Here is a 13,566-nt window from a genome sequence, read left to right on the forward strand (position 1 = left end):
TTGCATTGCAACGCAGTTTGTGCAAGTCCAGAACAGAGACGAGTTGCTTGCAATAAGACAAAAAACGGCCGGTTGGTTGCCGATCGCGTAAGCTCCAGGGGAAGCTCCTTAAATTCGGCCATCCTACACACACGTGACTCTCTACAGTGTACACTGCACTCAACCTGAGAGATTCCTACACTTTCAGTCTTTGAGGAGACATGAAAAACAGCGCATACCGCAGGAACGGTATGGTACAGACCAAGGTTTCCCCGGTAACGGCTGTACACAAAGCAGCGCTCCGCTCAAAAAAAAAAACACTGCTTTATCCGACATTACATGCAAGATTAAATTAAAATGACATCCAATTTTCTGAAGACAGTCGGGTTTCCTTCCGAAATACAGTGATATAAAAACACCTGCACTCAATATATGGGAAACACTGTAGTCTCATAATTGAAGTGTAAATTCTGCAGCTTACATCATTGTCCAGTATTGTACTGTCAGCAATTTATTATAAAAACGTTTTCATAATTTAAAAACGAAATATCTCCCTTTGGAGTGGACTTTGAGATTTGTAAGTTATAAGATCTTTTTTATGCCCAAACATACACACTACACACTGACTAAAATTCAAAAAGTGAAAAAGCATAATAGGACCCCTTTAAAGACGATGATGCGCATGTGAAAGGTGACAGAATGATACTCACCCCCTGCAGTGGGTCAACAGAGGTGTGGTTTTCTCCAGTCTGGAGGTGCTTGGCAAAGAAGCTGTCTGGCACAGGTGTGAGCTTCTCATGGCGGGGATTCCTCTGACGTTTGTTCCTGGCATCACCAACCTCAGGAATACTCAACCATTCATCCTGTGTGACCTCAGCCAGCTTCCTCTGGAAGGCAGAAATAATGCAACAACAGGGTTATTGTTGACATTACACTACCGCTCAAAAGTTTGGGGTTGGTGTGTTTTGAAAGTGTTTTTTAAAGAAGTATCTTCTGCTCACCAAATGCTACAAGTATTTGATCAAAAATACAGTAAAAACAGAAATATTATTACAATTTAAAAGAACTGTTTTCTATTTGAATTTATTTTAAAATGTAATTTATTCCTGTGATGCAAAGCTGAATTTCTCCAGTCTTCAGTGTCACATGATCCTTCAGAAATTATTTTAATATGCTGATTTGCTGCTCAAGAAACATTTCTTATTATCATCAATGTTAAAATTTTTGGTGGAAATTGTGTTTTTTTTCAGGATTCCTTGAAGAATGAAAAGTTTGAAAGAAAAGCATTTATTCGAAATAGAAATATTCTGTATTATAAATGTCTTTACTGTCACTATTGATCAATTGAATGCGGCTTTGCTGAATAAAAGCAGATTTTCTTTCAATAAGAAATCTTACGGACCCCAATATTTTGAACAGTAGCGTATATGAGAGTAAACAAATGATAAACCCCAGATGTTGATTTTTACCATTATTATTTAGTAATATTAAAATTCTGTCACAGTTCAAACTAAAATTCCAAATATTACTTGTAGGACAAAGTAGCTATGGAAACATTTTGACGAACAAATCATAATTCAGCAGGACAATGGCCACACAAACCTTCAGGTCTGAGAACTGCTGCTGAATTTTGGGCCGCTCCATACGATATTTCTCGATCTCCTCTTTCTCTCGCAGCTCCCTGCAGATACATCAAGGAAATAAACAAAGAGACACTACATAACAACAAACAAGTGCAGATGAGAGAGCCAAGTTCACACTCACCTTCTTTCTTTGCGTCTCTCATCCATGCGCTTATCCAGTGCGGCGTAAATGGCGTCGGCCTCCTCATCGTCTTTCTCATACGGCCCACTGGAGAACAGACTGCCTGCGTAGCCGTTGAACTAGAGGATATCAGGGATTCAGGCTAATAGTACAATACAAAGTTTTACCAATAAAGTTAAATAAAACCTTTCACAGTCAGAATGTGATCTCAATCAATCCTAATATATATTGAACACAGTTTTGTATATTCTGTTGCCTTTTTTGCATGCAATCACATATGGCACAGGTCGACACGACCCTCCTCATGATAAACTGCTGGTGCACCTCATCATAGTTAGTGTCATTCAGATCCTCGTCATCATCGTCTTGGTTTTTCTTCATCTGATCGCCCACCGTCCTCTTGCCAGGGGGTGCGTGCCGATCGTCCACTGGGTCATTGGCATCACGAGCGGGACCAATATCAGATCGCGTGGTGAAACCCGTAGCACTGAGGAGCACAATACATTACAACTCAGCACGTAACGCAAAATATAACAACATGTAACACTCCCGGCCAAAAGTTTGGAATAATTACGATTTTTTTTTATGTACTCTGCTGTTCAAAAGTGTGGTCTCTTCCTTTCATCAAGGCTGCAATTCTTTGACCAAAAAAATTGTAATATTGTAAAATATTGTTACCATTGATATAAAAGAATGGTTTTCTATTTTAATATACTTTAAAATGTAATTTATTCCTGTGATCAAAGCTGAATTTTCAGCATCATTCCTCCAGTCTTCAGTGTCACGTGATCCTCCAGAAATCAGTATAATATGCTGATTTGCTGCTCAAGAAATAGTTCTTCTTATTATTTTTTAAAAGACTTTAATGTTGAACTGGACACTGAATTAATGGCTGCTGAAAATTCAGCTTTGTATCACAGGAATAAATTACATTTTGGTATGTATTACAATTAAAAGCAGTTTTTTTTTTAATTGTAAAAATATTTCACAATATTACTGTATTTTTTGATCAAATAATGCAGCCTTGGTGACCATAAGAGACTTTTTTCAAAGCTTCAAATTAGTGTAAAATTACAAGACGTCTTATAACACAGTACAACACTCATCAACAATAACATCAATACACCAAATTACACATCAACGAAACATCACAATACACAGCACAACGTCTAAAAATCAGCAGTGTTATTATAAATAATAACACATTTGTGCAGCGAGTGAGTTCTGTCATGATTACTGTATGTTTTGGTTTCTCACCCTCTACCCAGACCGGGCACGTAACCCAGCGGCGCAGGCACCCCGAGGAACGGCTTCTTCTTCTTATTCAAGCCGCCCATGAGCGGAGACGCCAGCGGCATTGCCGGAGCTCCACCTGCGGCCCCGCCGGTCCCTCCGGACGGGGCTTTGCTTGCAGTTCTCGCGGGTTGTTTTGCTGCAGCGCTCGCCATCGTTGCGCTGCCGACAACACGCTTCACTTCCGGTACAACAACAGTCGCGCTTCCTGTGACATAAAAGTCTGCTTTTAAAAAATGGCAGTGCTACTATAGCGCCCTCACAGGACGGGCGGTGTGAAGTAGCCTGACCTAAATTCACCTGCTCTTTGTGCTTTTGTTGTTGGGTTACTTTTTTTCCCCGTTATAAGCTGATGTGAGAAGCAAAAAATACTTAAAATATTATGTAGGTTGGTGGACCTTAATCTTCCCTTTTATCTAAAAGCACGTGTACCCGATTTTATAGAATCAAATAATCACTTTTGAAAACTATCCATAGGAATAGGAATCATGTAAGAGTCAAACAAGACAAACTGAAATGTATATTGTTAGATTTCATTCCTCCAGTCTTCAGTGTCACGTGATCCTCCAGAAATCAGTATAATATGCTGATTTGCTGCTCAAGAAATAGTTCTTCTTATTATTTTTTAAAAGACTTTAATGTTGAACTGGACACTGAATTAATGGCTGCTGAAAATTCAGCTTTGTATCACAGGAATAAATTACATTTTGGTATGTATTACAATTAAAAGCAGTTTTTTTTTTAATTGTAAAAATATTTCACAATATTACTGTATTTTTTGATCAAATAATGCAGCCTTGGTGACCATAAGAGACTTTTTTCAAAGCTTCAAATTAGTGTAAAATTACAAGACGTCTTATAACACAGTACAACACTCATCAACAATAACATCAATACACCAAATTACACATCAACGAAACATCACAATACACAGCACAACGTCTAAAAATCAGCAGTGTTATTATAAATAATAACACATTTGTGCAGCGAGTGAGTTCTGTCATGATTACTGTATGTTTTGGTTTCTCACCCTCTACCCAGACCGGGCACGTAACCCAGCGGCGCAGGCACCCCGAGGAACGGCTTCTTCTTCTTATTCAAGCCGCCCATGAGCGGAGACGCCAGCGGCATTGCCGGAGCTCCACCTGCGGCCCCGCCGGTCCCTCCGGACGGGGCTTTGCTTGCAGTTCTCGCGGGTTGTTTTGCTGCAGCGCTCGCCATCGTTGCGCTGCCGACAACACGCTTCACTTCCGGTACAACAACAGTCGCGCTTCCTGTGACATAAAAGTCTGCTTTTAAAAAATGGCAGTGCTACTATAGCGCCCTCACAGGACGGGCGGTGTGAAGTAGCCTGACCTAAATTCACCTGCTCTTTGTGCTTTTGTTGTTGGGTTACTTTTTTTCCCCGTTATAAGCTGATGTGAGAAGCAAAAAATACTTAAAATATTATGTAGGTTGGTGGACCTTAATCTTCCCTTTTATCTAAAAGCACGTGTACCCGATTTTATAGAATCAAATAATCACTTTTGAAAACTATCCATAGGAATAGGAATCATGTAAGAGTCAAACAAGACAAACTGAAATGTATATTGTTAGATTTGTTGAATTTGATAAGTATTATTTGATGCTACTAGGAACCTTTTGGTTTTAAATTATGATGGAATTCAATTACACTTCCTTTAGGAAATTTTGATTGAATTCGTTATTTTAACAGAAAATAGACATTTTGAGTCATTTGATAACAATATACTTCATCAATGTGAGTTTCATCTACAGAGGGCAGCAGAGGCTTGATATGGTCGAAGGATACCTAAGTACAGAACACCACTCAAAGGTAAATATTTTGTATTTTAAATATTTTGAATTCAGCTCAATATGCTGAGACAATTAAAAAGTAAACGATTTGTAGTCTAATTCCCCTAAAAAGTGTAAACACTCTGGCTCTGTTACTGACCAATGCAGTGACATTGGCTCAACCAATGGTGTGACTTTTTGGGCGGGACTTTCTGTTATTCTGACCAATGGTAGACAAGGGGAGTGTTTGGAAACCTGCAATTTTGTTTGGTGCATAAAGTCAGGGGTCACCAAACTTGGTCCTGGAGGACCAGTGTCCTGCAGAGTTTAATGTAAAAATCTGACATTTTGATGTTAAAACTTTGTGAACGAGTAAAAAGACTTTGAATGCATTTTTATGGTTTTTAATGGAGTTTTAAATGGAGCTTCAAGAATCCATTATCGGTGAGCGTCATATACATTGAGCAGTACAGTTCATATTTTTAATGTTCAATCTGTGCTTATGAAAGTTTTAAAAAAATCATTCTGTGCATACCTGTGGAAGTAAATAGATAATTTTAAGTTCATATTTCATCAATTGGGGTCTATTAACCATCTTCGCAGACGCCAGCGGCATTGCCGGAGCTCCACCTGCGGCCCCGCCGGTCCCTCCGGACGGGGCTTTGCTTGCAGTTCTCGCGGGTTGTTTTGCTGCAGCGCTCGCCATCGTTGCGCTGCCGACAACACGCTTCACTTCCGGTACAACAACAGTCGCGCTTCCTGTGACATAAAAGTCTGCTTTTAAAAAATGGCAGTGCTACTATAGCGCCCTCACAGGACGGGCGGTGTGAAGTAGCCTGACCTAAATTCACCTGCTCTTTGTGCTTTTGTTGTTGGGTTACTTTTTTTCCCCGTTATAAGCTGATGTGAGAAGCAAAAAATACTTAAAATATTATGTAGGTTGGTGGACCTTAATCTTCCCTTTTATCTAAAAGCACGTGTACCCGATTTTATAGAATCAAATAATCACTTTTGAAAACTATCCATAGGAATAGGAATCATGTAAGAGTCAAACAAGACAAACTGAAATGTATATTGTTAGATTTGTTGAATTTGATAAGTATTATTTGATGCTACTAGGAACCTTTTGGTTTTAAATTATGATGGAATTCAATTACACTTCCTTTAGGAAATTTTGATTGAATTCGTTATTTTAACAGAAAATAGACATTTTGAGTCATTTGATAACAATATACTTCATCAATGTGAGTTTCATCTACAGAGGGCAGCAGAGGCTTGATATGGTCGAAGGATACCTAAGTACAGAACACCACTCAAAGGTAAATATTTTGTATTTTAAATATTTTGAATTCAGCTCAATATGCTGAGACAATTAAAAAGTAAACGATTTGTAGTCTAATTCCCCTAAAAAGTGTAAACACTCTGGCTCTGTTACTGACCAATGCAGTGACATTGGCTCAACCAATGGTGTGACTTTTTGGGCGGGACTTTCTGTTATTCTGACCAATGGTAGACAAGGGGAGTGTTTGGAAACCTGCAATTTTGTTTGGTGCATAAAGTCAGGGGTCACCAAACTTGGTCCTGGAGGACCAGTGTCCTGCAGAGTTTAATGTAAAAATCTGACATTTTGATGTTAAAACTTTGTGAACGAGTAAAAAGACTTTGAATGCATTTTTATGGTTTTTAATGGAGTTTTAAATGGAGCTTCAAGAATCCATTATCGGTGAGCGTCATATACATTGAGCAGTACAGTTCATATTTTTAATGTTCAATCTGTGCTTATGAAAGTTTTAAAAAAATCATTCTGTGCATACCTGTGGAAGTAAATAGATAATTTTAAGTTCATATTTCATCAATTGGGGTCTATTAACCATCTTCGCGCTACCTCAATGTTCGAGCTTTGGATTTCTCTGTAGAGACGATAATGAAAGCAGACACTGTCACATCAGACTCAAGGGCTTTCGGCAGGTCAATTTAATAAATGTGCCTACAACATCGGAAAAATCCACTGGGCTGAAAAGACAGTTCTTGAAAGCTTATAGATTCAAACAGAAATGCCTGCCGAACCAGACTCCGTTTAACACACAACTTACCCAAATGCAATATGAAATCCCTGGCTTTCAGTGGCCTAACTAAATAATATTGCCAAGACTTGTCAGTCAGACTTGAATATGAATTGAAGTTTTCTCCATTCTTCTCTATTGCCCATACTGATATGAAGTCAATGTCAAAAGAATTGGCTGACATAAAGCGCAACTGGCAGTCTCAATTTACATAAAATGTAAGAAAAGTCAGGAGACTTTATACCATTAGCACAGACTGTAAAATGTAACAATCATTCTGAACTTCTTCACATGGCCCGATTTAATTTTGCATTTTTCATTTGCTCACTGATTTACCGAATGGGTGCCGTCAGAATCAGAGTCCAAACAGTTGATAAAAACAAACCTGTTTGTGTAACGTGTTGTATAGGATCAAGCACAGAATGCAGGAGAAGTCAACAAACTAATAAATCCAATAGAGAAACCATGACACAGCAACAGAAACATATAAACAATACCAGACAAGGAACTGACTAAAACTGAGGGCTTAAATAGACAGATGATTAACAGAATCAGAACAGGTGACAACTAATGAGTAACTATGGAAACAAATGAGAGGAGGGAAAATGGGAACACAGGAAACTGGCCCTGCGTTCTATTCAGAAGGGCCGAGGAAATGACTGAATCTGGGAGAGGGAGGCTGGGTGGGATCCATTGTTGAGCAAGTGATGCATCAAAATCTGATGAAAAAACAAACTCAGGTACATCTTTGATGGCCTGAAGTTGAGTACATTTTCAGCAAATTTTCATTTTTGGGTGAACTATTTCTTTGGGATGCAAATTGCATTTCATGTTGAGTTTAAGCTTTTGGTACACTATTTGTCTTCATGTTCCACCATACACTTGATTTAGTGTTATGTTGTTGCAGAAATGCACTGAAGTCACACGTTTTGTCAATCCAGACCAGACCAGAAGCTTTACAGAACATCTACAGTTCTGGGGTCTGTGTCTTTCATTATTGAGACATAAAGATTTCTTCCTGGGATTCTTTCAGACATGTGTCCTTTGTATGCCACCCTGTGATAATCAGGACTAAAACGTAATCCTGTTATCATCGCTTTTGTATTGTGAATGCACAGGCCAGGATTGAAACACATGACGTGTGTAGAGCCCAAGGATTGAGCCTCTGAGGAGGTAAAGGGGTGAGGAACAGGAAAGGAATTATTCTCTTTGATCTGTTCCCATGGAGCATTTGGCTTTGGTTTTCCTCCACACATAACCTTGAACAATGAAGCAGGAAGAGAAAGAGAAAGAACGCCTGGGAGGAAGAGGGAGAGGACGGCAGTGGAAAAAAATGGGTGAACGAGGGTCAGAGGCAGATTATTCCTGAGAGAGGTGTATTGTGTGAAATCCACATTTCCATGGCATGGTAAAACCTAAAGTGGAAGTTCATGAGTATGTTTTGGTGTGTTCAAAGGATTGTAGACAGTTTTGGGGGTAATGCATTACAAGTAACGTGAGTTACATAATCAGATTACTTTTTCAAATAAGTAATGCAGTACTTTTACATTTACAATGAAATATCTGAGTTACTTTTTTTTACAAAGTAATGCACACAAGTTACTTTGTTTTCCCATTTATTGACTGACAGTTCTCCTGTCCCCGTGTTGAGAGAAATCAGGAGTGAGGTGAAGAGGCAGAGGCACTTCCTTCAGCCTGAGGCTTATTCATTTCACTTTTGGTGTGAAAGGGCCTTTACAATGGCCAAAAACATAACTTTTTTGATATAAAAAAATATATATATAAGCAAGCCCAGCTCAGGTGACAAAAAGTAACACAAAAGTAGCATAATGCATTACTTTCCATAAAAAAGTAAAGCAATTAGTTACTTTTTTTATGGAGTACGCAATGTTGCAATTTAAAAGTAACTTTGCCCAACACTGATAGTAGATATATAATTATTTAATTTATAACGATGAAAATAATAAAATAAATTCATTAACTAACATAAGTGTGGTTTTCAACAGATTTTTGTATTAGTTCCCCAGAAACATGTTATCATACTTGAGTATGATATACTATATAAACAGATAAACATATTTAAAATAAAAATATTAAAGTAATGCACTTCCGTTCAAAAGTTTGGAGACAGTAAGCTTTTCTTTTAAGAAAATATTTTCATTACTTTTAAGACAATTTCATTCAGCAAGGATGCATTAAAGTGACAGTAAAGACATTCATATGTTACAAAAGATTTCTATTTTTTTTTAAAAATGCTGTTCCTATTCTAAATATATAAAAATATACATCACAGGTTCCAGATAAGATAAATTTGATCTTAACTGACCAATCGGTTGAAAAATAGGCATAAGTACATTTTTACCATTATAATGCATTATAAATTATAAATGCAATCATTTTTTAAAAACTATTTTCAGTTTCTTTGAATTACAATTCAGTGATTTCACTTCTTGCTATTCCAATTTAAATTCCAGCTCATGCACTGAAAGTCAGCCAGTGTTGCCAACCCTAATGTATGTATTTCTAGCCCCCTAACATTTTGTTCGAAGCTTATGTGGACCCTTGTAATTTGCATCCCAATTGGCTCAAAGTTCATTGTCTTGGATATCCATTTACTGTTGACATGACCAGAATGCAAAGAGCAGGAAACAAACAACAGGCCTCATCCCCACCAGCTCATCAGCACAAAGCAAACAGCTCATGTACCAACCTAAAGCAGAGAGACAGAGAAAGAGATGGAGAGCATGCCAGGACATTGTACTTCAATCTGACATTGAAATTTAACCATCCATTATAGTTTAGATTAATAAAAAGTGTATGCAGAACATTGCTACATAAAAGTACTTTTCAAAATGATTTGCATTTGTGCTCTCAGAAAATGTGTTTTGTCCTTGCAGGGGACGGCGGCAAATGCCATTACAGCTTCTCTATTAAAACAGCTGCAGAGATCTTTCTCACGTAACAAACAGCCGATTTCATTGATTTACAAAATCTTGGCTGATATCCAGAGTTTCAAATAAAGGACAAACTAGCAATTAGTTGACCCAGATGACCTGAGAAGTGCATCAGAGAGGTGAAGAAAGGATAATCGATAGAGAATCCTTTGTTATGACAGATAAGAAGAAAGAAGAAAAAGAAGCTGATTAAAAATAAAAAGACTCGATCAATAAGCTCATCATGGAAATTGTTTGCTGGAATGTGTTTTGTCTGTTTATGAATATGACAGGGACAGAATTATAAATAAGATTAAATAAAGTTTTGATTATTATTAACATTATAATAATAATTAGGCTATCATTATTTGCATTTTGAAAAAGGCATCTCGTCTGAATCAGGAGAGAAATATGCATTTCAAGCACCGTTTACAAACAAAAACAGTCCAAAACATTTCTAACATTTCTATGTCAGTGTATTTTGATGTGAGAGGACAGCAGGAGATGGACTTTTTCGCTGAAGGAAGCGTTATTATGGACTACGGCCTCATATTTTGGCCAGAAAAGACGGTTTAAAGTTAAAAATGTCTTTTCTGTACAAACACACAGCTTTTCACTTCACAAGACATTAACTGATGGACTGAAGTGGTGTGGATTACTTGTGGATTATTGTGATGTTTTTATCAGCTGTTTGGACTCTCATTCTGACGGCACCCATTCACTGCAGAGCATCCATTTGTGAGCAAGTGATGCAATGCTACATTTCTCCAAATCTGATGAAGAAACAAACTCATCTACATCTTGGATGGCCTGAGGGTATGTTTTTATGTTTTATGTACATTTTTGGGTGTACTATTCTTTAAGAACATTTCCCCCCATATTCTTTTTACACATTCATTTAGAGTTCTGTGTAATTCCCATTATTCTTGTTGCAGTAAAACATTGTGGTAAATGACTGAATTTCCTTGGGCGCTCTAGGAAATTATGTCAACCATGAATAATCAGACTGATGTGACCGTGACTGGCTGTGCCAGTTCCTGTACCTGTGCAGTCGCCAGTGTGGCAGCACTCCTTACGGCAGAACTTTTCGTCCTCTGCCTGGCTAATGAGTTTCCCCCTCCACCCTTCATCTGTAGCTGCAGGACATTTCTCCATCTGGAACAGCCGTCTTCCCAGCTCTTCTTCATTTACGGTGTTCTCATGTCACGCTTGCAGACAGCCTTGTAGCACTGCTGTGAGTGGCCCATATTTTTGTGCTGGGTGCAAGTGTAGCATGGTAGCGTAAATCTTTGGCTAGAGATGTTCTTATTTTCTTTTTTCCCCCCAAGACCGGATATATTGCAATAGAGTGCAACAGTGACTGCCCAATTTTTCAGCAGCCTTGATCCCTGAAAAATATTTCCTGTTCATTGTCTTGAACCAACCAGCTTCAAGAAGTACGCAAATATTTAGCTATACACATAAAATTGTATTTATACTATTATTGTTATTTGCATTGCTTCATGGTTGGGCAGTGACTGCATGTTGCAACAGCAACTTTTCTGATTGGTGGATCTCTTTATGGGCATTATAGGTAGTGTGGTTTCTACAGGTGGCAATAAAACACACTAAAAAGAAGTGTCACACACACACACGCACACACACACACACACACACACACACACATACAGTATATATATATATTGTATATATATATATATATACACTAATTCTTTTTTAAGCATATATACATTCAAAATAAGTCCTATTGTCTTACTCAATTTTGCTTTTTAATTTAGTATTTTTAAGATTGTAGATATTTTTCCTTAAAAACAAGACAACCATCTCATGTTAACCGCCTCTGACAAGTAGATAGACAAATCATTTAAAATCAAATGGGGAAAAGGTCATAACAGCTCTGAAGGCTTATAAATAACATTTTATTTTATGAAGACAGCATTGAGGTCAGTCTGGCAAAGCCGAGTGTGCTGAAGGCAACTGTAAATACTGGTGACATTGTTCTAATAATGGCAAGGCCTTGGTCAACCAACAACTGTGCCAGCCGAATGACAAGCTGTCTTTATCACTGGCACGAACTCCTGGGAAAATAAAATTGTCTGGAGACATTTAAGAGGGCAACAGCAAGCACTGATCCTGAAACAGCTTGTGCACACAAAAAAACCTAAAAAGACTGATGTCAGAATAGTATGGAAGCACAGCTCAGCACACAGTGAGAGGAAGAGTAAAACAGGTAAAAAAAAAAAATCCATGGCTCGCAGATTTGTGTGTGGGTGAGATAGTGTTTGAATGTGACGTGACACACTAGACTCTTTTTCCACTGAGCATTCACTGCATGAATGAATGATAGGTTACATAATGCATCAATTCAAAGATTAATGGCTTCTTTCATTTCTAGTAAACAGACTTCAGAATAATATCAATTTTAAGTTTGAAACTGAGTTTTTTTCTGATCCCTTTCATATTTTCTATCGAGTTGTCGTCTAATTTTGATGGGTGAGAAACACAGAGGCTATAAATGAGTCTATTGACAAATGCATTTTCAGGGAGTAATGCCTCGAGGAGCCTCTGAACGTAATTTCCGAAGTGATAGATCTTCTCAGCCATGCATGGAGCCCTTTGTCTTATTTCCTGGTCCTATCTTGGTGAGAAGGTTCTGTGCTTTTATCAGATAGTGTTTGACAGATGTGTTAAAACTGTGGCTGTAACCAGGCCTTGGAAATGACACAGAGATTAGAGACAACAGGACCACAGGAAAAAAGAAGAGAGAAAGATTGCAAAGAGATCAAATCATGGAAAGCGCATCAGACTATAATGAACTATTGGGAGTGTTTTTTCAGTTTTTTTCATTCTTTGGAGCATTTGTAATTAGTGTTGATTAACAAGGCAAGCATCATTTTAACCCCGTAAAGCCTGTCATATCCGATCACGCATGCTCATTCATTCCTGTGAAGGACCCAAGCAGAAGACACATGAAGTTCCTTGATCTTTCCAGACTCCACATTCTGATACATCCCTGCACGTTTCTTTTATTTGTGTTAATCTAGTAAGTGTGAACACTAATCATTTAAAGGGGTCATATGATGCGATTTCAATTTTTCCTTTCTCTTTGGAGTGTTACAAGCTCTTGGTGCATAAAGAAGATCTGTAAAGTTGCAAAGACTAAAGTCTCAAATCCAAAGAGATATTCTTTATAAAAGTTAAGAATCAACTACGCCTACCTAAAACGGCTCATTCTAAGGAAAGAAGGCGTAACTTTATTGTTGCTGCCACTGCCGCCGCCATGTTGTGAAGACGCTGTGTGTTTCGTTGTGAAAGCGAAACTACTTTGTTTGGTCTTCCAAAAGAGGACATGACTAGAAATCAGTGGTTAAGTTGTATTTACAGCTCTGTTCCAGAACAGTTCAACCCAAATATTCAGATGTGTCCAGCGCATTTTATGGAGGACTGTTTCCTGATCCTGGGAGAGTAGACTACAATGCCGGCTGTTCTGACTCACAGACGGTAAGTACGTTTTTTATATTTAAAGTATTTGCCACTGACGATTCAAACGTCAGTTTTGAGCAGTGTAGAGTAGAGCTTGTTGTTTGTCATTTCTCCGATCACAAATGCAGACATGGTTTTATCTTTATGCGGTGCGATGCAACGCAACGCATAAAAAGACAGTATAAGTCATTATAATCAGTAATTATGTCCCCACTGGATGCAACAAATGCCTCGCTTATAATGGGTTTTAATGTTTT

The 13,566-nt window shown here is 38.0% G+C and overlaps 1 protein-coding gene across 3 annotated transcripts in view; it reads right to left on the minus strand.

The window, feature by feature from the left end:
• Window positions 1–5,581, minus strand: part of LOC107673318 (pre-mRNA-processing factor 6) — a 20,504-nt gene extending 14,923 nt beyond the window's left edge. Inside the window, exons 1-6 of one of the 3 annotated variants that reach the window (XM_016466877.1) lie at window positions 5,461–5,581; window positions 4,067–4,181; window positions 2,068–2,230; window positions 1,744–1,862; window positions 1,582–1,660; window positions 690–866 (exon numbers count right to left, since the gene is read on the minus strand). In XM_016466877.1, coding sequence (XP_016322363.1) covers window positions 690–866; window positions 1,582–1,660; window positions 1,744–1,862; window positions 2,068–2,230; window positions 4,067–4,181; window positions 5,461–5,536 — 729 coding nt within the window. In that variant the 5' untranslated portion in view covers window positions 5,537–5,581. Of the gene's footprint in view, window positions 1–689; window positions 867–1,581; window positions 1,661–1,743; window positions 1,863–2,067; window positions 2,231–3,000; window positions 3,240–4,066; window positions 4,303–5,460 lie in introns of those variants that run through there. The other 2 variants (XM_016466869.1, XM_016466861.1) reach the window with 2 other exon arrangements.
• Window positions 5,582–13,566: the final 7,985 nt, after the last annotated feature.

The sequence above is a fragment of the Sinocyclocheilus anshuiensis genome, unplaced genomic scaffold (assembly GCF_001515605.1).
Source record: "Sinocyclocheilus anshuiensis isolate Anshui unplaced genomic scaffold, SAMN03320099.WGS_v1.1 scaffold453, whole genome shotgun sequence".
Taxonomy (NCBI): domain Eukaryota; kingdom Metazoa; phylum Chordata; class Actinopteri; order Cypriniformes; family Cyprinidae; genus Sinocyclocheilus; species Sinocyclocheilus anshuiensis.